Source organism: Pipistrellus hanaki, assembly GCF_964339955.1.
Source record: "Pipistrellus hanaki genome assembly, chromosome: 3".
Lineage (NCBI taxonomy): Eukaryota > Metazoa > Chordata > Mammalia > Chiroptera > Vespertilionidae > Pipistrellus > Pipistrellus hanaki.
Window position 1 is genome coordinate 6,845,973 of NC_140505.1, and position 24,621 is coordinate 6,870,593.

At 40.4% G+C, this 24,621-nt stretch overlaps 1 protein-coding gene across 2 annotated transcripts; it reads right to left on the bottom strand.

The window, feature by feature from the left end:
* Nucleotides 1-238: 238 nt before the first annotated feature.
* Nucleotides 239-24,596, bottom strand: CFAP97 (cilia and flagella associated protein 97). Of its 2 annotated transcripts, none has more exons than XM_084877725.1 (5): nt 24,477-24,596; nt 18,561-19,609; nt 9,713-9,978; nt 1,898-2,048; nt 239-854 (listed from the first exon to the last, which is right to left on the bottom strand). In XM_084877725.1, the coding sequence occupies exons 2-5, from the start codon at nt 19,591-19,593 to the stop codon at nt 727-729; spliced, it is 1,578 nt and encodes a 525-aa protein (XP_084733851.1). In that variant the 5' UTR covers nt 19,594-19,609; nt 24,477-24,596; the 3' UTR covers nt 239-726. The 2 variants fall into 2 exon arrangements, with proteins under 2 accessions (XP_084733851.1, XP_084733852.1); XM_084877726.1 differs by lacking the exon at nt 24,477-24,596 and adding an exon at nt 23,909-24,243.
* Between the last annotated feature and the right edge of the window lie 25 nt (nt 24,597-24,621).

Here is a 24,621-nt window from a genome sequence, read left to right on the forward strand (position 1 = left end):
ACTGTATCTTGAAAGCCCACCTTATTTTTCAGTATCATTAATAAATAGTACTTTACCTGAATATACAAAAACATTGAAGGGGAGCTTCTAAGTGGAACTTCCTAACACTCACAGTTTGAAATGGTTTGGAATGGTTGATGAAATGTTAAGATATAGCTCAGCACAGTTACACAGAGGCAGGAGATACCTCTGGCTAATTGTAGGGACTGCCCCAGTAAATTGGGTCCACCAATGAAAACAAATTGCAAGATTTGTTTCATTAATAAGAAAGTGTTACAATTAAGTTATGAGTCAGACCACCTTAATTCTAAAGCAAACAGAAAATAAAGCCAGTCAGGTTTAGGAGTAATGTTCATGGTTTCAAGCTTATAAGAAGTGAAAATAAAAATAAAATGAGATGTATATAGTTAACATCTCAGTGCCAACGTGCAGTAATACAACTGTTTGATCAGCATGAGCGCTGAATGGGTCTCTCTGCTGAGACAATATACATGCATTTATCTAATTCATATACATCTCATATAAATACACCCTCATAGGAAACACTGACTTTACATTAAATTACCTTTGTTGATAACAATTTTGCATTGAGTACAATAAATTACAACTTGCTTTTGTACAACTTAAAATTCTAAAAACAATTAGAGATGTTTACAAAAAGAATTACAGTAATGTACAAGAGCACTTCAATAAGAATTGGATGAACAATGTTTAAAGTAAAAAATTTTATAACCAAGCTGTACGAACATTAGGGGGCTTAGGTCTTAGCAACAGGCCACTGGATTTGTCAAAAACTGCTCCCTCACTCTTACAACTGAGAGCACTCGTAGCACTGGATGTCCTGGAAGCGCCTCCTGAAAATACACAAAAAACAAGAAATGATCTGAATTAGCCGAAACCGGTTTAGCTCAGTGGTAGAGCGTCGGTCTGCGGACTGAAAGGTCCCGGGTTCGATTCCGGTCAAGGGCATGTACCTGGGTTGCGGGCACATCCCCAGTAGGGGGTGTGCAAGAGGCAGCTGGTCGATGCTTCTCTCTCATTGACGTTTCTAGCTCTCTATCTCTCTCCCTTCCTCTCTGTAAAAAATCAATAAAATATATTTAAAAAAAAAAAAAAAGAAATGATCTGAATTAAATAAAATACATAAATCATTATCTGATAAACTTCCTTTCCTAATTTTAAGTTCAGACTAAATTCTCTTCTCTCTCTCTCTCTCTCTCTCTCTCTCTCTCTCTCTCTCTCTCTCTCTCTCTCTCTCTCGATCCTGAGGATATGATTAATTTGAGAGGGAGAAGGAGGAGAGAGAGAATCATTGATCATTTGCCTCCTATATGAACCCTGACTGGGGGGATTGAGCCTGCAACCTTTTGGTATATGGAACTAAGCCACACAGCCAGGGCAGACTGTTTTTAGTTTTTATTTTATTTTTTATTGATTTTTTTTTATAGAGAAGGGAGAGAGAGAGAACCAGAAACATATATATATTAGAAGAAGAAATGAATATATATATTGAAGTTAAAATTCTCTCTTCCATTATCTAAGAAAACTACTGATATTTTCAACTTTTTTCTTCTTCCTGGTTTCCTTCCTATACTGCCACTATCTGCTAGGAATGAAACCTGAAATTAAGTGAACTAAAACAAAGCATGCCAGTGAAAAATCATAAAATGCATTTCAGAAGAAGGCATTTATCATGTCCTGGCCAGGTAGCTCAGGTGGTTAGAGCATCGTCCTGATATGCCAAGGTTGCAGGTTTGATGCCCACTCAGGGCACATACAAGCATTAACCAATGAATGCATAAATAAGGGAAACAACAAATCTTTGTTTCTCTCTCTTTCCCTCTATCATAAGAAAAAAAGATACAAATAAGTACAAAATAATTGTGAATATGCTTACTTAATGAGCTATACTGGCTGAGAGTCGACTTCGCTCGCCTTAAGGATGGTGATGAGTTGAGATAACCCATGTTGCGATGATAGTCCATTAGCTGATCTGAGCGTTTCATGCCAACTGTTGGTTTCACGGCTTCAAGTCTCTTCAAGAAAGCCTTCGTTTAAAGACAATCAATGTGAAAGCCAGTGTTAGATAAATAGTAATATTTTTCCAAAGGAAAACTATTTTTAGAACCTGAAATGGATGAAATTAAATAGAAAAGACTAAATCACTGTTGACATATTTCAAATAATATACTTTCAGGAGAACCTTAGGTCTTTGACCTATCCTATAGCCAACCAAAGCCACTGTGATTTTAACAACTGATCACAGGCACATGTCTCTTTTAGATCAGGTTACAATCTTAGAAAAGGTGCTCTAAGGTGAAATACGTTAAAGCTGAGTTTCTCATGGAAATGACATAATGGGAATAATAATGCTAAGAGCCCATGAATGACCATACGCTTATTAAAGCTATATAAGTCCTTCATCTGCTTATCCAGCAGGGGCTTTTACTGGTTTTAACTTTCCAGTAGTGACTCCAGGCTAACTAGGACATTGAAGAAAGGCTAAGGGAGCAGGGCTCTCCCACTCCTGATTTCTTCCGACCCAACTATGCTTTTTGCATTATCTGTTTTATGTACTAAAGTTCTGCATAAACTTAGTTTGAAAAAAAGTAAAGTTTTTGCTGTTAAGAAGTTTGAAAATCAACTACAACTATTATAGAATATAAAGCTTTTTAAAGGTTATAAATCAACTAGCCAAGGCAACACAGTATCCAATAACATAGTATAACAGGATTCAGCAAGTCTAATGTATAATGTTCTTAATTTTATTTTTCTTCTTCACATATCAGGTGAAAGAGTTTCTTTAGTTTGCTTTCCCCAGGCATCATTGAGAAAGGAATATTTCAGTACACCAATGAATTAGGATTGATCCATGTGGTGGTTTATTATTTTTTTATTGATTTAAACTTCCTCTGTAGCACACTGAATTTTGTCCTCACCAAGACTCGTATTAAAAAATCAGCCGCATGTTTTGTGCAGAGGAAAACTCAGGGCAAGTTTTCCTCTGCACAATGTTTTCCTTCTTCCTCAACTTAGGTTTTCTTTTTAATTGTGGTAAAATATACATAACATAAGATTTAACATTTGACCATTTTTAAACATACAGTTCAGTGGCATTTAGTACACATATGTAATTGTTAACCATCACCATCAAACATTCCCAGAACCACTTCTCAACTTGGTGTTTTGTTCTTGGCATTTTCACATTCTGCCCCTCTATTCTGAGGTTCCACCATCAGTGCTCTGAACAGTCCCAGAGAGGGGGAAGAAGGTGGTAGAACAAGTCAAAATATTCAAGGGAAGAACTGATTAGAGAAGGCTGAGAAGGAGTTATATGAATAAACGGAGCTTGGAGACAAATGGCAGAGGGGCAGAACACATGAAGCAGCAGAAAGATTAACTGAGAGAATGCAGCCTGCCAACCATTATTTTTGCAAGAAATGCCCTTCCCCAGTTTTTAGCCTTCAAAGGCTAGAGGAGTCAACTCCTCCAAAGCCTTCCCACCTAGTGTTAGTGGTTCTCTTTGCTGAGTTGAGAGTTGATTTAAACATGGTTCTATCTGTAAAGTCTATGGTCTTTCTGTCATAACACTGGCTTTCTCTCTATGTAGACAAGGAAGCTGTATAATTTAGGTAGCAAAACCTCCTAAGATTGTATTTTCTCTTTCTACAGTTTGTAGCTGCTCTGAGCTATGTGAGATATGGAATATTAAAAATATATAAAACTAGAGACCCTGTGCATGAAATTCGTGCCTGGGGGTCAGGGTGGTCCCCTCAGGCCAGCCTGCACTTCTCCAATCAGGGACCCCTCGGACATCTCTCTTATAACCTGGGATCGCTGGCTCCTAACTGCCTGCCTTCCTGATCGTCCCTAACTGCCCCCCTGCTAGCATCATCATCCTTAACTGCCTCTGCCCACTAGCCTGATCATCCCTAACTTCCCCCCTGCCAGCCTGGTCGCCCCCAACTGCCTCCCTCTGCTGGCTGGTAGGCCCTCACCGACCCCCCCTACCGGCCTGGTCACCCCATGCAGCCTGCTGTTCAGTCATTTGGTTGTCCCTCACTTACTCCCCTGCCAGCCTTATAGACCCACATAGTCTTCGTTCATCTAGTTGTTTTGGTCATGATGGCCCCTGTTTTTTAATATATTAGGATACTGTCTTGTCATGTAATTTATAACTTAGTTGGGAAGATAATACCATTGCATGTCTAAGACATTTATAACATAGTAAGCAATTTCCTATGTATCACATCATCAATGTATTTCACTGGGCAGAGCTACGTCTGCTGTTTTATCTAATTATTCCATTAATTACTCACTGAGCTGTAAAAAATGGGATAGGACAGAAAACTTGATATTTTCAGTTACTTACAAATTTTATCTTTTTGCTGGTGAAAGTCTCAATATTTTTTTAAATTCCTAATTTCCTAAATTTACTCTTTTGGTTAGATTTACATTTTTCTTTTTATATCATCAAAATCAATTCTGAAATAATTTGTCAATAAGACAAAAAGTAAACATCAATGATGAGAATTATTGATCGGCTGCCTCCTGCACAACCCCCACTAGGGATTGAGCCTGCATGTGCCCTTGACCAGAATGGAACCAGGGACCCTTCAGTCCACAGGCTGATGCTCTATCCATTGAGCTAAACCAGCGAGGCCACTTAATTTTTTAAGAACAGTCTGAATTTCTAAATTTATCCATGCACTACTTTTATTTTAACACAAGAACTCCTGAGTGGAAACATTATGGTCTACTTAATTGTCTACTTCTATTTCTCTGGATTTAAAACTGAAATAAATTAACTTCATTTGAGCTCTAGGCTCTAATTCTGATTCATTCCACCAGGAACATTACTTCTTCCCTCATCTTGCTTCAGTTACTCGCCCCCCCTCTTCTTTCCCAACTCAGGAAACTGACATACATTTAAAAGAAGGAAATAATCTAATTTCTATCAGAGGGTAAAGTGAAACTATAAACTATCTTAGTAACTCCCCTCTTCTCTGCTAGTATTGTGCTCTTTCATTAAAATAATCAATTTATACTATGCTCAAATAAAGATAAGAAGATGTGGCTTAACAAGAATATTTCAAAGTTCATGAATTAAAAATGAGTCTCCTTTTTGGAAATAATAAAGTTCTAATATCATTGAGTCTTTATATAGCAAGCACGCCCTCTACTGGATACATTTACTTTTTCTTTATTCCTTTATTTCCCTTGGTAATGAGGGAGGTAAGATAGTGATAAAGAAATAACGAAGAAATAAAAATTCATCAGAAAGACAGATTAATAGTATGCTTTTAACTCTAAAGCTCAGGACTCAATTGTATACCATATTTTTGTTCTCTTTTTCTACTTTCTCTGCACAGTATATTTCTTTGTCTTGAACTGTATTAGTCAAAATACTGGTAGCTTCTGGGTTGCTAACAAGTGAAAATAAAGTCTGAAACAGAACTGCTTTAGTTAATATGCCTGTCAGCCATATGAACTAATTTTGATCACTGGAGATGGGAGCAAATGAAGGAATAAAAATTATAAAAATTATAAAGTAATGGATGCTGCTTGTGCAGTGTATCTGACACAGAAATAACTATAAAAATGTGCGTGTACATGTGTTTTGACCAGGAACAGCCTAGCAAGCAGATTTAAAAGTATAATAGCTTAGCCCTGGACTGTGTGGCTCAGTGGGTTGTAGCATCATCCTGTGCACCGAATAAATGGGAAGACATACCATATTTCTGGATAAGAAGGTAATACTTTAAGAATGTCAACAATCTTCAATTAAAACGTAAATTTAACATAATCCCAATAAAAACTTATAATAGATATTTTTAAATTTTGTTTTAGAGAATATAGTTGTTTTGTTTTTTAAAATTCTTTATTTGTTTAAAGCTGTGGTTGGCAAACTGCGGCTCTTTGGCCTTGAGTGTGGCTCTTCCACAAAATACCACGGGCCAGTCTATTTTGAAGAAGTGGTGTTAGGCCAAAACCGGTTTGGCTCAATGGATAGAGCGTCGGCTTGGGGACTGAAGGGTCCCGAGTTCGATTCCGGTCAAGGGCATGTACCTTGGTTGCGGGCATATCCCCAGTAGGGGGTGTGCAAGAGGCAGCTGATTGATGACTCTCTCTCATCGATGTTTCTAACTATCTCTCTCCCTTCCTATCTGTACAAAATCAATAAAATATAAAAAAAAAAAAAAAAAAAAAAAAAAAAGAAGTGGTGTTAGAAGAAAGTTTAAGTTTAAAAAGTTTGGCTCTCCAAAGAAATTTCAATCATTGTACTGTTAATATTTGGCTCTGCTGACTAGTGAGTTTTCCAACAACTGGTTTAAAGTATTACATATGTCTCCTTTTCTTACGATAGAGGCCAAGTGCAGGCATTTGTGCACGGGTGGGGTTCCTCAGCCTGGCTGGCAATTGAAGCCAATTGGGGCCATCTCACCCAGTCCTGATCAGGGCCGGAGGCCAACCTCTCGTGGCCCCTCCCCCTGCTGGCCAGCCCGATTGGGACCATTGGGGCTGGCCAGCTGGTAGGAGTGACCATGGGAAGTTGGTCAGCCAGGAGGAGGGACCATGGGAGGTTGGCTGTGGGAATGCATCGACCACCAGGGGGCAGCTCCTGCAATGAGCATCTGTCCCCTGGTGGTCAGTGTGTGTCACAGTGACTGGTCGAGCGGTCATTTGGTCATAATGGTCACTTTGGTCATATATATAGACTAGAGGCCTGGTGCACAAAAATTCGTGTACTCAGGGTGAGGGGGGGAGGTGTCCCTCAGCCCAGGCTGCATACTCTCACAATCCGGGACCCCTCAGGTAGGGTTCCTAGGCCTGGTCTGAGATCAGGGGCTATTGGGGCAATCCTTCCCCAGGCTGCAGGCAGCTGGCCCTGACCCCGCCACTGCTTGCCATCTGTGCAGTGCTGCCTCCCCTCCCCTGCCACCGGTGGTCTCCCTCTACAGGCGACAGGCTGGGGTACAATGGCTTAGCTGGCCTGGGCCTCCCTCTTTCTTTGCCGGGGGGCGGGGCTAGCCCTGTGAGGGGCCGTCTGCCTACCTGATTGCCCCTAACTTCTTGCCTACTTACCTAATTACCCCTAACCACTGGTCTGTCTACCTGATCACCCCTAACCACTCTGCCTGCCTGACTGCCCCTATCCTCTTGCTTGGGGGCGGGGCCTGCCTGGCAAGGGGCCATCTGCCTATCTGATCACCCCTAACTGCTGGCCTGCCTACCTGATCTCTCCTAACCATTTGCCTGCCTATCTGATCACCCTTAACTGCTGGTCCACCTACCTGATCACCCCTAATTGCTGGTCTATTCACCTCTAAGCCCTCTGCCTGCCTACCTGATTGCCCCTAACTGCTTGCTTGGCAAGGGGTAGTCTGCCTACCTGATCACCCCTAACTCCTCTGCCTGCCTGCCTGATTGCCCATTACTGCTTGCTTGGAGGCGGGACCAGCACTGACTTCCGGTTGGTCAGCCTCTGGTCGTTACTGGTTGTTATAACCCAGGGTTTTTATATTAGGAATTTTTTAAAATGAAAACAATAATTAGTCATTATTAAGGATAAATGCAAAGGAATTGACAAGTTTTTAGAAGATATAGAATTAGCTTCAAATTGCTATAATGATGTGCAGAAAACTACCACCTAACTTACTATTCATCAACCTCATTTCAACCTGTTTTGTTGCTATCTATTCCTTGCTACATCAGAGTAATTCTCCTGAAGGATTTAAGATTCTACTAGTATTACAATTCAGGTAAGTACAAAGAAAAATAGGACTGTACTGATGATGAAATCTGAGGGTGAATTTTGGAAACTATTTTAGTAACTGTTAATAAAAGCTTTATCAATTGTTTTAGGTTTGAATTTATATGCTCATTAAAGATTTAATTTTAGTTTAAAACATTACCTGGGTTTAGAATCTTGGCTCAATCACTTACTCTGTGTCCTTGGGCTCATTATTTAATACCTCCAAGTTTCAGTTATTTCATTGTAAGATGTTGATAAAAACACTATCTACTTGAAAGAATTATTGTCAGGATTTAATAAGCTAATATCTGGAAGATACTAAGAACAATGTCTGGCCCAGCTGGTGTGTCTCAGTCGTTGAGTGTTGACCTATGAACCACAAGGTCACAGTTTGATTCTGGTCAAGGCACATGCCCTGTGTGTGGCATGCAGGAGATAGCCAATCAATGATTCTCTTTCAGCTCTGATGTTTCTGTCTCTCTCTCTCATTCTCTCTGAAATCAATAAAAATTTATTTTAAAAAAGAACAATGCCTGGCATTTAGTAAGAGCTCAGTCAACATCAGCAATTATTATAAAACAGAATTTTATTTTTTATTTTTAAATTTTTAAACATATTTTATTGATTTTTTTTTACAGAGAGAAAGGGAGAGAGCTAGAGAGCTAGAAACGTCGATGAGAGAGAAACATGGACCAGCTGCCTCTTGCACACCCCCCACCGGGGATGTGCCCGAAACCAATGTACATGCCCTTGACCGGAATCGAACCCAGGACCTTTCAGTCCGCAGACCACGCTCTACCGCTAAGCCAAACCGGTTTCGGCATGAACAGAATTTTAAAAGAAAATAATATGCTATGAGTTTTTAATATGAAGATTTTCAACAGTCCCCACATATATTTCTTAGAACATCAAAGTATAACTATGTTTTTTAACAATACTGCATTTCATACATTCAAGTAGCAGACCACTAAATTTGACCTCTTTGAGAACACATAGGTTCTTTAAAACTAGAGGGCCAGTGCACAAAATTTGACCAGTGGTTGGGGGGTAGGGGTGTGTGGAAGGGTGTGCCCCTCAGCCTGGCACCTGTGCCCTCTCGCAATCTGGGATCCCTCTGGGATCAGGGCCTATTGGGGATTTCCTTCTCCTGGCTGCCAGCAGCTGGCCTTGCCCTGGCCCCTGCCCCCAATCCCTGCCCCCAATTGCCTCCCTCTTCAGGCACAGGTGTTGGGTACAATCACTTAGCTGGCTTGGGCCTCCCTCTGTGGGGCAATCGCTGGCCAGCTCTATACATCTGCCAGAAGGTCATCAGATTCTGCTTCAGTCTTTTGGTCAATTTGCATATTACCCTTTTATTATTATAGATAAGTGATATATAAATTTGTTAGCTTTCAGGGATACAGTAAAGTGAAATAGATTAAGCTAGTGACTAAATACTTCATGGATAATATATACATACTAGAGTCCCAGTGCATGAAATCTGTGTCCTGGTAGGGTCCCTAGTGGCTGCTACTCCCTCCCCTCCCTCCGCCCTTGCTGCCTCTGGGCCTCCCTCCCTTCCCCCTCGCCAGCCCCACCTCCTGGTCAAATTCCCGGAGGACCTCCCGGTTGAGGGGAAAATTTGCATACTATGCTTTTATTATATAGGATGAACCTTGACATAATTTCCTGTATTGTTGTAGTGATTTAACAGATCTAGTCAAATAGATAATGGAGGTTTCAGTATTTTCATTTAAGGTTCCCTTAAAATACGGGTTGCTGGGAAAAAAGCTACACATTGTACACACTGTACCTTACAGGCCATAGTTCATCATGTATTTCTACTTTTACTAACACATCTAAATCTACTTTTATATAATTAAGTTTAAATATTGGGCTGTCTTTGGGTTTCCAGTAAACTGGGTTTCAAATCAATACAAATACATTTCCTTGACAACTAAAAATTTTTTTACTTACCAAATTTTCTCTTTCAATCCTTTGTTGTTCTTTCTGTCTGTTGACAGCACTGTGATATAACTTAGGGGGGTGATTAAATCTTCTAGGCATCATATTTTTGTTTCCTGGTTTTTCAGCCTGTCTTGACAGTTCTTTCAAAAGCCTCTGATTTTCCCGATCAATCTGTCTCACCTCCTCTCTTGTGAAAGAGTAGTTCCTCCTAGGTGCTGCTGAAGGCTGATCTAAGTGATGCTTCTCTGGTCGCTTTTTATCCAATTCCAGAAAAGCTACAGAAATGGACAACAGAAGGAAAAGTGGCGAGAGAAAATAGCATGAAATATGATGGTATTTGCTTTAATTTTAAAAAATTAAAACTACATTTATTCATGAAAATATATAGAAGAAATGTTATTGACATCACACTACAATTGTGTAAAAAAAAAAAAAAAATCTAGAGGCAGCTTAGCATTTTATGCTTACTGAGTTCTTTGGGAATAAAAGCTATATACCAAACAATAAGAAATGTACATGGTGCTGGTTTTAAGGTAGGTGTAATTTATGGAAAATGCCTGTCAGGTTCATCTTGTTTCCCCAAGGAAGCTTAATAGTTAGGAAGGTTGGAAACCTCTGGTTGAGTGTACCAATAAAATACTTAGAGAGTTTTTGTTACTTGGAAGGCATACTTCAAAAATAAAATGTCTTCAGCAATGACTAGTGAAAACAATGGGTAGAAAATGGCAAAAACAAATGCAGGATATTCTGAAATTTTCCACTTAATCTGAAAATATTTTACTACAGTATTTTGTATTGGCTTTAAAACAAATACTTCTGTAGAAGTCAAACATTTCATTCCCGATTAAACATAAGCCACCATGTATATATTGTATAGAAAGTTTGTAACCAAGAAGAATATTTTGCAAACTAATTATCACATAAAAGTTTCTAAAACTATTCAGCTTGTTAAATGTTTCAGTTTGTCAGTACTAAAAATGAATACATTATATCAGATTAGTAATATACTGGCACATTTATTATGTTTTTTACTATATATATATATATATATATTTACTGATTATGGTATCACATAATTGTCCTCATCCCCCCAATCCCATCCCAAACCCCTCCCTACATATGCCCTCACCTCCCCTGCCCCTCCCCGTTGTCCATGGCCACTGGTTAGGCCCATATGCACGCACACGAGTCCTTCGGTTGATCTCTTCCCCTTTACCCCCACCCTCCCCTATTTTCCCTCTGAGGTTTGAAAGTCTATTCGGTGCTTCTCTTTCTCTGAGTCTGTTTTTGTTCATCAGTCTATGTTTTTCATCATTTCCCCTAGATGTGTGAGATCATGTGATCTAAGAAATAACTTGTAAGAACCTAAACTGAGAAAAGCCAAGCGTTACTTGTTTTTACTTGAGTACCTATGTTAGATCTTTTACTGTCTTAGCATTTACTATAAGAGGAAGAGGCATTTTTAACCCTCATCTAAAAATGTGACTGGTACAGAAAATTTAAAACATTTGAGCAAGGTCACAAAAACTATGTCTTCCGCCCTCCCTACATTTAACCATAGATAATCAAAGATTACAGAAACTTAAAATAAATTTTATTAACAGTGATTTCCTGATAGAAAACGAGGAAATTAATTGTTGGTAATTTGTTGAAAATCAACTGACAAAACCTGAATGAGAACACACTTAGAAAGATATAGATGGACTGAACATAATTATCTTGCTTCTAAGAAATGCCCATTTTGTAGAATTTAATAAGGTTTCCAGATTAATTTAGCCATATATGAAAGCCTTTAAAATTAAATTCTAAACAAAATTAAAAGTAAATCTTTTTCCTAATGGCATTTTTAAAAAGTTTTAAAAAGTAAAATAAGGCAATAGCTATAAATAAATTAATTATATAAAGAACACTTAATCTAACATTTTAAAAATTAGCATTCTACCTCTGATGGAAAAGTATATGGATGAAGTACTTATATACTAAGTCCAGGTATCACTATTATGTTTTTCTAAAGTGCCTATATGCTTAAGTATGAAGCAACTTTAAATGCAGAAGTAAGTTTATAGTTATAATACAATTAATAAGTGAAATACCAGAATATACTATCATGTACTCACAACTGTAGACCTACTTTTGCCTACCCCTGATATGTTCCATTGGTTTTTCCGATTAAGATCTCTTTTTGTAACTTGAATAAACTTTCAGGGATACAAATATTTACATAAATGTATACATATTTAAATTCACATATTTATGAAACATTGTTTTTCTCTAATTTTCTTCAATGAAACAATTTTTTAAAAATCCTCACCCCAGGATATTTTTCCATTGATGTGTTTAGAGAGTGAAAGGGAAAGAGGAGAAGGAGAGGGAGAGAAAGAGAGAAACATTGATGAGAGAAACATCAATGTGAGAGAAAGACATCGCTCGGTTGCCTCCCACACGCTCTCGAGTTGGAGCCTGCAACCAAGGTATGTGCCCTTGACTGGGACTCGAACCCGCAACCCTTCTGTCTGTACGTCAATGCCATTGGGAAACATGGCTAGGGCTTCAACAAAAGTTTTGTTCAAACTTGTTTCAATATTTCAATATGTGTCCATCATTACTAGAACCTTTTCTTAAATGATCTAATACCATTTACTAGAAGTATCAGCTTTACTTTCACCTAGGCCACATGTGTCAAACACAAGGCCCGCGGGCCAAATCCAGCCCGCCAGGCCTTGCAATGTGGCCCGCACCGCGCTGTCATCACTGCACTCTGCTGTCAGTTTATGACATTGTCAGTTTATGACTGTTCAGTAAACCATTCGGCCCGCGATTTAGGCTGGATTTTAGATTTTGGCCCCTTCTCTGATTGAGTTCGACACCCCTAACCTAGGCTGAGATACAGAGCATTTTGAAATTTTGTATAACGTTACCATTGAAAATTTTATCTCAAGCCATATTAAGATCTTATTCATATAATAGCTCTTAAAAAAAACGAAAAAACTATCCTGTAGGCATATTCATGATCCCTATTTTAAAAATATTTGCTTTTTAAAGTGATTTTTTATGAAGTTTTTAAAAAAAAAATCCAAACTTATAAACAAGTCACATTTCAAGAAGTAATAAAATTTACGAAATTTCTTCGTCTTCTTTGTAAACAAGTTGTCAGGTGATAACTTCGGTGACATTTTCCCAGTCTGGTCCTCTGAATCTGGCAGGCTTGTGACTATGCAGACCAATGTGATACAGCCACGTGTGTCCTAGGAGATGCAGCCCCCATCCTGCTTCCTCGAATACTTGTCCTTGGGACCTGAGCCACCCTATATATCTGACTGCCCTGAGCTCAGCTGCCAGGCTGTGAGGAAATCAAACCACATAGATGGCCATTATGATCCTAGTCTTTGAGTCATCTGTGATTTGTTATCAGAGCAGCAGTAACTAATACAAAATTTGGTACCAGGAACTGGGGTGCTACTCTAACAAGAATCTACATTAGACGGCACTGGCTGAGACCAGGTGACAAGTAGAGCTGGAAGGGCCTAGAAGGGATTGCTGATGAAATGGATGAAATGGTAGAATTTTAGGAATAATGTTAGCTGTTTGACGAGGTACTTATTGCCATTGGTGGACAGGGCTAAACAGATCTCCTCACAGAATGTTGAAAATATCAGTGATTTATTTTATCCACAATAATTAGAGCAGGGGTCTTCAAACTACGGCCCGCGGGCCACATGGGGCCCGCAGAGGAGTCTGATCTGGCCCGCCAGGTTTTTTGGGCAGTGAGCGCAGCCGAGGTGTTACAGTAGGAATTAGTAGTTCATATAGTCCGGCCCTCCAGCTCTCTGAGGGACCGTGATCTGGCCCCCACTTTAAAAAGTTTGAGGACCCCTGAATTAGAGGATAGAGAGATGGACTAAAAAACGAACCAGTCAGTTTTCAAGCAAAATTAAGAGAGAATATAACAGAGCCAGAACTTAAGAGATTCAAAATAAAATTTTCCTTCCTGGCAGAAGATTCTCAAAGGACTCAGAGGTACAGGAAACTGAGGAACCAAGTCTGAGCAGACTGTGCTGTACTGGGACCTGTTTTAGTCCTTGGATTTTGAGGTTGGGGGAATCTTTCGAAAGGAGAAATGTATTTTTGCGTTTGGGAGAAATATGTAAAAATTATATGGACAGAGGATGGACTGAAGCGGTTTTAAAACATGTCCATAGGTATTTGACATTCTTAAGAGGGTCTATGCTCTTCCTCTCAAATTTGGAAAGGTTCTTACTGTTTACATCAATAGAATATGGAAGAAATGGAGCTATGTGACTTCTGAGGCTAGGTCATAAAAGGCGATGAGGTTTCCATCTTGTTTCCCGGAACACTGAACTTGGAGATCTGAGCCACCATGTGAGAAATCCAACTTCCCTGATGCTGCCATCTGTGAGGAAGCCAAGCAACGCAGAGGGCACACATGGGCCTTCTGCTCAGCAGTCCTGTTCATGTCAGCCCAAACCCCACCTGACATGTGAGTGATGAGCTCTCAGGTGATTCTAGTGCCTGCCTTTAAGACTCTAAGCATTGGGGTAATTTATTATATAGGAATAGCCATTGATATGCCATCACTTAAAAAAAAAAAGGTATGATAGACAAAATACCTGTGGACCAAGTATAGTCAACAAGCAGGCAGTTTACTTTTTTGGGGGGTGGGGGTGAGGGTGGGGTGTCTAATTACTCTATTAATCTTTCATAATGATTATGGTTTTGTCAATTTCATCATTGGGTTGTTTTGTTCTTATCACAGAATGCATATCAATGGCTCTTAAATTTTTTGAGCATGTTAAGCATTGTTTGTCCCTTTTAGTGCTAAACTCCACTATATACATGTGACAGAAGAGTATAAAAATCAATCATGTCATTATTAGTGAAGACAGTTTTGTCCTTGCCGCTCTAAAATCACCAAGCTTCACTTTAACTCTGCTTCAAGTATTATGTTTTTCAACTGTGAGTCTGGTGCTTCTCTTGATTTTAGATTTCTTCAAATGTCTGGTAACACTTGGTAGAGTGTTGAGGATATCTGAGATTTCCTCCTCACCTACTGGAATCCTGTTCACTGCAGCCTGCCAGTAAAGGGACAAAACATGTTGCCAGGGAGGATGTGCTAATCGCAGTACAGAACCACCCACATTTTTGCTTTCTTCCCTTTCAGTTATCTGTGGAAAACTGTGGCTCAAAAATATTAAATGGAAAATCCAGAAATAAACTATTCATGAGTTTTATATTGTGTGCCATTCTGAGTAGCACAATGACACCTCCCGCTGTCCCTCCTGGGATGTGAATCACCCCTTTGTCCAGCATATCCATGCTGTATCCACCACCCTCCCTTGGTCACTTACTAGCTGTCTGGGTTATCAGATCAACTGTGGCAGTGGTGCAGTGCTTGTGTTCAAGTAACCCTTATTTTACTTAATAATGATCCTCAAGCCATTCACATTACTTTTTATCAATGTATGTGTTCTATTATTGTTGTTGTTAATCCTAATACTATGCCTAATTTATATATTAAACTTTATCAAAGTTATGTACATACAAGGAAATAACATAGTATGTGTAGGGTTCAGTACAATCCCGTTTCAGGCATCTACATGATGTCTTGGAATGTATTCCCTGAGGGGAGGGGACTACTGTATAGGCATCATCTTCCTTATGGAGTACAACAGGGTCCATATCTTCCCCTTAAATAAGCAGTTTGCTTCATTCCCTCCTATGTTATCAGTTTAGCGGTAAGTTTAACCAGTTTCTTTGTTCAATGCTTCCTTAATCCCATTTCTTTCTCTTGTAGTAATTTTTCTTCTTAGAATACATCATCTAATAATATACCTAATTATTTCATACAGAATCTATGCAGTAAAATTTGTGGAGCATTTCTAAATTGTCTCTATTTTACCTTACAGATTCTTCCTAAACTGACCCAATTTTACTTATACCAAGTATTTGAAACATACCTTCTAATCTAGTCATGCCAACTTCTTCACTGTTCTTTAAATATCCAAGATTCATGCCATAACCCAATGCCTAAATTTCTGCATATTCTACTACTCTATCTTTTAATGCTCCTTCTGCCTATAAAGGATTTACAGCTCAAAGTCAAAAAAACTAATTCCAACCACACCCTTTTTTGCTATGTACATAGCAAAGGCAGGCTTGGGGCAGGGGTGGGAAGTCTCCCAAATCAGCCACCCAATTGACTGAAAAGAGGCTAAATACTCAGAAATTCTAATAAAAAATTACAAGGTTTACTTTAATGTTAGATATCTAATAATGCTAATCTGCATTGAACTTCCCTTTTAATATATATACTATATATATATTTGCTTGTGTTTGATTTTTTTGTTAATCCTCACTCAAGGATATTTTCCCATTGATTTTTATAAAGTGCAAGGGGGGAGGGGGAGACAGAGAAACATCAATGGTTGCCACTGATACACGCACCACCCAGGGCCAGGGATTGAGCCTGCAACCAAGGTATATGCCCTTAACTGGAATCAAAGCCTCAATCCTTTAGTCACAGGCCAACGCTAGGGCCGACACTCTATCCACTGAGCCAAATTGTCTAGGGCTGTGGTGGGCAAACTGTGGCTCGTGAGTCACATGCGGCTCTTTGGCCCCTTGAGTGTGGCTCTTCCACAAAATACCACGACCTGGGCGAGTCTATTTTGAAGAAATAGCATTAGAAGAAATTTAAGTTTAAAAAAATTGGCTCTCAGGCTGGGAGCGGCCAGGCCCGGAGCAGTGGCTGCCAGGCTGGGAGCGGCCAGGCCCGGAGCAGCAGCTGACAGGCTGGGAGCGGCCAGGCCCAGAGCGGCCGGGTTGGGTGCGGCCAGGCCTGTAGCAGCAACAGCCAAGTCCAGAGCAACTAGGTCGGGAGCGGCAGTGACCAGACCCGGAGCAGCTGGTTGTGGAACGAACCAGAGCAACAGAGGCCAGGCCCGGAGCAGCCAGGCCCGAAACAGCTCGCTCCTCGCCTGTACCTGCCCATGGCTGCCTCTCAGACATGGCTGGAAACTTTTGCGGGAACTTGAGGGTCTGCTGAATCAAGTGATGAAGGCTTAGATCTGGATGTGTTGAGTTAGTATAGCGCTGGGGTGTTGATCTGTGAGTGCCTTGGGTGGGGCCTGGATGAGGCTGGTTGACCTATTTGAAAATGTCTTTTGTGTGAAGTGTATCATTGGGCATGTGGAGGTATTATTGATATGAGAAAATGCTAAGTAACAGATTTACTATCTGAAAAGGGATTTACTATCGGGGAAAGGGAGGGAGGAAGAGACTGAACATAAACTGTGCACCTATGGATGAGGACATTGGGGGATGGGGAGGGGGCAGAGGGTGGGGTGGGAACCTGCTGGAGGGGGGAAGAAATGAGGAACCTTTGTAATAATATGAACAATAAAGATTGATTTAAAAAAAAAAAAAAATTGGCTCTCAAAAGAAATTTCAATCATTGTACTGTTGATATTTGACTGTTGATTAATGAGTTTGCTGACCACTGATCTAAGATTTCCCTTCTAATATTTTTCACAGAACCCAAAAATCTCAATTTAGAATAGGCTTTAGCAACTTATATCAACACCTCACCTTACAAATGAAGAATGGGGCACAGAATATTTACTGCTGGTCTAGGGCAGTGGTCAGCAACCTCATTAGTCAACAGAGCCAAATATCAACAGGACTACGATTGAAATTTCTTATGAGAGCCAAATTTTTAAAACTTAAACTTCTTCTAACACCACTTCTTCAAAATAGACTCGCCCAGGCCACGATATTTTGTGGAAGAGCCACACTCAAGGGGCCAAAGAGCCACAGTTTGCTGACCATGGGTATAGGGTCAAAAGAATGACACTCAGAAGCCTAAAATTTTTATTCCACTTCCAGAATTGTCTTCACCTCACTATGTAAGTACCCAAATCCAACACTGTTTCATATTTCATGGTCTATGATTGGGATGCCTGATTTTATATTCTTTTATTAACCTTTGTTTCATATGCTTATTTCATAGTTCAAATTTACAAACTTATTAAACTTGTTAACAAAAGTTATTTTAAACCAATAAATAACATTAACACTGTTACCTACAGGCATCCCTCACTATCTAAACTCTCACCCAATGTTTGCTGTAACGGCTTGCAAAATTTTTTACTCAAAATTCACTACCTGAATCAACAAACTCTTTTAATGTATCTTTGTACTTAGCCAGTGAAAATGTTTAAACTGAGATGTAGAGTATGCCCTGTTTCTACCTCAGCTGTTCCGACAGGATTCCATTTCATGCTCACAATTATTAAAGTGTTAAGCATTATAACTATCATCTTCCTTATGTTAAGACTCAGTGTTTCCCAAACTAGTTAAGTATACAATTTTACCTATATGTTCCCAAAAATTCTAGTTTAGCACTTCTTAGTTGGGATTCAGAAATCTGTAGTTTAACAACTCCACCAAGGTGATTCTCCTCATGAGAGAAGTTTGGGAAACACTGTAAGTGAATTTATCTTCCAAGGAAGTGGAAAAGGCTGTGAAGAAATCAGGTAAGAACAAATAGGCCCAGAAAAAGCCATATAGTAGTACTTGAAAGTGATAAAGTGTACTAAGAAATCAATGTAGAAAAGGCATAGCCATGTACACATCTCTATCTTACATGCTTGTAGTTTAGATATATGTGGGAAAATAAAAACTTTTGCGGAATATTTAATAAAGTTATGATAATATCAGTTATCACAAAGAAATCTACTAGAAAAATCAATGCAAATTCATAGCATTTAATACTTAAGCTCAATATACCTTTAAGTTTAATGATTAAATTCATTATGTAGTTTCAAAAAAGAAAAATTACCTTTTAAGAGATGATTCAGGTCCATTGTGTCATGTATGGCTTTTTGTTTATGTCTTCGGTCTAAGTTGGAATCTAACACTGAAGACTTCGAGGTGAGATCTACTACTCCATGTTTGTCTTTCCCTTTTTTGGCTGATTTCAAATTATTTTTTAAATCCTCAACATTTTTATACACTTCTTGACTCACATTTTCTTGCCTTTTAACTTTTACTTTTTTATTGCTTGATGTCCTCAGTTCAAAAGACTGAACTGGGCTGATGTCTGGGGTCGACAAAGGAGTGACATCTGTCACAGTATCTTCAGATTCCTCAGTGAAGTCACCGACTTTGGATTTAGTACTTGTAGGCTGTGTTCCTGCTGATTTTATTCCTGGTTTATATTTCTGTTTTGGTGACAAGTGGGTTACACCAGAGAGATGTTTCTTTAATGATGGAGATGAATCAGGTGTACAATTATCAGACTCTGCAGCTGAACAATCTGCACCTGAACTTGAAGATGAGGAGGACAAAGAGGAAGAGGAACTACTTCTGGAATACTTTTTACTTATGCCTTTTTTGATGTCAGTAGATGGTTTAGCTGACTCGGACCGGACATAATGTTTCTTCCCATCATCACTGCTTTCCTCCTCATCTGTATAATAATCATTTTCACCTTCTTTCACCATTTTGGGAATTCTATTTGGAATGGTCAAGTGTATTTTATGTCCTGTTGTAGTATCACACAATTTTTCTGATCTTGAAGAAGTGGTCAATGATAAAGAATTTCTGGTTTGTGTATTATCATTTTCTACGGGGTGTTCTTCTGAAGGAATTTTCTCTTTCCTTTCATTTCCTTTCTCAGCAAGATCATTTTCTTTTCTCTGCATTCCAAATTTCGAGTTTACATTTACTGTATCTTTGTCTATTCTCTCTTTAGGGCAATCATTTTGCTTGTCAAAAACTGAATTACTTTCACTTTTCTTTGATTCTTCAAAGTCACTGTCAAAGAAAGAATGGTCCACTTCATCTTCTGATAGATCTCTGAAATGATCCATAATGGCAAATATATATCTGAAAAGAAGAAAATGTAATCATCAGACTACAGAGTAATTTTGAAATATTTTTTATTTTTATATAGTAATGTATAGTTTTTCCAAACTGAGAAGTTTGGGTAACATATCAAGAGAAACATGACCCCAAAAAACCCACCAAAAAATAACCCAGCGAAATTATAATGGGGTTTTAGAAACAATTCCAAGTTGTGCCAATGATCTGAAAATAGGTTACTATTATTTTTTGTAAGATAATTCACCCTGTATTACAAAAAGCCAAGGGCTGAAATAAAAGAGTGGGGTTGTTTTTTTCCTTTATCACTTTGTTACTTGGTTAAGAACAACTTTGAAATGAAGTATTTTGTAAGTTTCAATTTTAAAAGCAAATGGTTTCATAGCACACTCCATTGAAGCAGTTGGTTCTGAGTGCTGTGGTATAGAGTCTAAAATGTAAATCATGATTTAGGATATATAGAACAACAGGCCCACATCTACCCTGTTTCCCCGAAAATAAGACAGTGTCTTATATTAATTTTTTCTCCCCAAGTTGCACTAGGTCTTATTTTCAGGGGATGTCTTATCTTTCCATGCGCTAGGTCTTATTTTCGGGGAAACACGGTAGGAAAAGTAATGACAAAGGAAAGAATGCATTCAGATACTTAGAACTGATATGGGAAAAGATTTTAGAGCTGTTACTTGGAGTTCCAGAGGTAGAACTTGCATTTAGAGATGGAGTGCATAAGAAAGCCACTCTGAGTTTAACGTTTAACATTAGGAGTGCTCAAAAATGGACTGGGCTACTTTCTAAGATTAGGGGCAATGAGTGAATAGTGGGATGCTGTAGGGAATTCATGCATTAGAAGTATATGCTATTTCCCAACCCCATGATTATATGAACTAGGTCTAAATCCCAAAGTCAATGATTAAATACTTCTTTGAAATACTTGTTTTTCATAGCTAACAATTCCCTGCCTTTCTGTCTCCTTACCAGACTGGGAACTCCTGATAGCTAGCTAACCTTTATATATCCAGTGCCTAAAGTAGGATCTGACAAGTATGATTCAAAGACTGTTTAACCAATGAAGGAGTTTGGAGTCAGGAAATTTAATATTGTGCAGTGGGCCCCAGCTGGTTTGGCTCAGTGGACAGAGCATCCATCTGTGGACTGAAGGGATTGATTCCCATCAAGGGCACATGTCCAGGTTGCTGCTGATCTCCAATAGGGGGTAGGGGGTGCAAGAGGCAGCCAATCAATGATTCTCTCTCATCATTATGTTTCTATTTCTTTCTACTCTCCCTTCCTCTCTGAAACAAATAAAAATATTTTTCAAAAGTAACTGTGCAGTGGTCCTGCTCTTTGATATGTAAGCAGAAAAGTTACTTCTTTTCTCGGAGCTAGTTTCCCACAATCCTCTTTCCTTCCACTCTTCCCCTCACCATACTACCCCCTTATCTTCATTTACATGGTTTATGTAGTCCCCAATAGTTTTAAACATGTGCCTCCCAAGTGGTCACAGTTAATGACAGGAGGTGCATAGCCCAGTACCTGGGAATCTTCAAGTTTAAATTTGGGTTGATACTATCCAACAATACCATTATCTTAAGGATTTAAGCACTCAGGATTTAGTTTAATTTATGGAAAAATTATCCAACAATCCCACCCACTAAGCAATCCTTTAGATAATATTTACCTCAAAATGAGATTACAACTTATATTAGAAAAAAATAAAAATATGGTATGGGACAAACCAAGATGGCGGCATAGAAAAACACCTAAACTGCTGCCTCACACAACAATTTCAAAACAATTAAAAGACAAAATGTCTATCACCCAGAACCACAGGAAAGTTGACTGAGTGGAAGTTCTACAACTAGAAGGAAAGAGAAAAGAGCATTGAGATGTGCACAAGCGCTGAAAAACAGGTACAGAGGCGTGTGAAGTGGGCTGGGTGGTGGGTGATTGGATGTGCTGCTTCTTTTCAACCCGAAGGGAGACAAGCTCCCGATAACTCTGAAATCCAGTTTCTGGGGTGAGGCAGGGAACCTAAACTCCTATGGGGGGAGCTGGACTGTCTGCCATCGGGTCAGAAAGTGAGGGTGACTTTCTTGCAGAGGTGCACCAAGCAATCATTGTTTACTGCTCTGGAGCGTGGGACATGGGGACTTGGAAAAACAGAGTGTCAGAGAAGGCTGAATGGCAGCCAGTGCTGTTTGCCAAACCCTAGCTCAGTGACTCCCTGAGACCACGCCTTGCACAATCTACAAACACACCCAAGCTCCAGGCCGCAGCTTAACCAAATAAACTACAGCTCCAGCCAGACAGCTCCAAAACCTCCAAACCCCAAGCAAAGAGGAGAAAACTGTAGTTCTTGCTGTAGCTCCTGCTGGGTGGCCTCAGAAAGTAGCTGACCCGCACCCCATTGGAGATCCAGAAGCTAGTGTATCTAGTGATCTGTGTGAGATGACACCAGATTTCAACTCACACCCATAAATGACACATTTAAGAGGCAGACTCAGTGAGCACCAAAGCTCCACTGAAACAAATCCTGCCCCATAAGTATGTCTCCAGCACAGCAATTCTTCCGTTATAGACACAGCCAATTGGCCTGGAGGTCAATTCTTCCCAGTGACACCAACAACAATCAAGACTTAACTACAACAAGGCTGTACACACAGTCCACAAATGGGTGCACCAAGAGTGTCCACCTCAGGGAACTGGGAGGCTGACCCATTGGACCATATACGATACCTAGCACACAAAGTCATCCTACTAACTCAGGGTAGCAATGAAAATGAGGAGATAAGGAGTGAAAATGAGGATCACAAATGAAAAAAATGGAGGAAAACAAACGACTGAATATAGAGTTCAAAACCACGATTATAAGGTTTTTCAAGAATTTCCTAGTAAAGGCCGATAAATTTAGTGAGACCCTTGAGGATATGAAAAAGGACCAACTAGAAATTAAACATACAGTGACTGAAATAAAAAATATTATATATATAGAGACTCAACAGCAGGATAGAGGAATGCAAAAATCAAGTCAAAGATTTGAAATACAAAGAAGCAAACAAACAAACAAACAAAACCCAACTTAAAAAAAAAAAAAAGAAGAAAGAATCCAAAAAGTTGAAGATAGTGTAAGAAGCCTCTGGGAAACTTCAAGCATACCAACATCTGAATTATGGGGGTGCCAGAAGAATAGAGAGAGCAAGATACTGAAAACCTATGTGAAGAAATGACAGAAAATTTCCCCTACCTGGTGAAAGAAATGGACTTACAAGTCCTAGAAGCGTACAGAACTCCAAACAAAAGGAATCCAAAGAGGGCCGCACCAAGACACATCATAATTAAAGTGCCAAGGGCAAAAGACAGAGATAATCTTACAAGCAGCAAAAGAAAAAGTTAATTACCTACCAGGGAGCACCCATAGATTGTCAGCTGATTTCTCAACAGAAACTATGCAGGCCAGAAACTAATAGCAAGAACCTACAACCAGGATTACTCTACCCAGCAAAGCTATCATTCAAAATTGAAGGTCAGATAAAGAGCTTCACAAATAAGAAAAAGCTAAAGGAGTCCATCACCGCCTAACCAGTATTTATATGAAATACTGAAACGTGTTCTTTAAGAAGAGAAGAAAAACGTAAAGATAAAAATTACGAACAACAAATACATATCAACAAGTGAATCTAAAAATCAAGTGAATTAAAAACCTGAGGAACAGAATAAACTGGTGAATAGAATCAGGGGCAAAGAAAGGGAGTGGATTGTAAGTCTCAGGGGGAAAGGGGAGTGGGGAGAGCCTGGACAAAAGTCATACACCTATGGATGAGAACAGTGGAGGGGGGGAGGTAAGGGCAGAGGGTGGAGTGGGAACCGGGTGGAGGGGAGCTATGGGGGGGGGGGACGACACAATTATAATAATCTGAACAATATTTATTAAATTAAAAAAAAAATGGTATGGCCGGGACCGGTTTGGCTCAATGGATAGAGCGTCGGCTTGGGGACTGAAGGGTCCCGGGTTCGATTCCGGTCAAGGGCATGTACCTTGGTTGCGGGCATATCCCCAGTAGGGGGTGTGCAGGAGGCAGCTGATCGATGACTCTCTCTCATCGATGTTTCTAACTCTCTATCTCTCTCCCTTCCTCTCTGTATAAAATCAATAAAATATATTTTTAAAAAAAATGGTATGGACTTAAAATTAGCAACGATTCTCTTTACAACATTTTGGGAAAGGGTACAAACTAAACGACAGTTCATCGGACCTCAATAAGCCCGGCGCGGGGCTGCATGAAAACGGGTCACCTGCGCCCTCACCGTCAGTATAGCTCCTACAGTCTGCGGTGAGATACTGGCATTTTCCAAACTGTCCCGCTGTTCCCGGGACACTGGGTTTCTGTCGTCAGGTATATAAGACGGCCCAAAGGTAACCGACCGATCGGGCACCGGAAAACCGAGGCCCGAAGAAAACAAGTACCCCTCCGGGTTCAGGAACCGAGGCTCCCAGCGTTCGGCCCCGCGAGGTGCCGGGAGATAACGGACAGCCTCGCGCCCCGGGGTTCAGGTTCGAGCCCGCGGAGGAGGGCGCTGGTGACCCGAGCCCGGCTCCGGGGCTGACCCCGGGCTCCCAGGCCACCGCGAACGCCGCGTGCGGACAGGCCGCGCCCACCGCGCTGGGCGTGCAGGCGGCCCCGCAGACGCCGAGGGTATGCCCGCCGCCCGAGGGGCCGCCCGGGCGCCTCCCGGAGGCCTCCTTCCCTCCCGCGCGCTTCCTCACACCGGCCCCCAGGGCTCGCCGCTGCCCGGGCTCCGGAAGGGAAACGGACCCGCCACGGAGAGGAGGCTGACGGGCGAGGCAAGAAGGGGCCGCTCGCGCGCCGCTCACCTGGGCGCTGTGGCCAGAGGCCGCCTCCCGCGCGCCGCCCGTGACGTTCCCAGCTCCTGCGCACGCGCAGGCGCGCTAAGCAGCCCCTCCGCGTAGCTGCCAGCGGCGCGCTCGGCTTCCGGGAGCGAGGCTGGCGAAGGGCGGG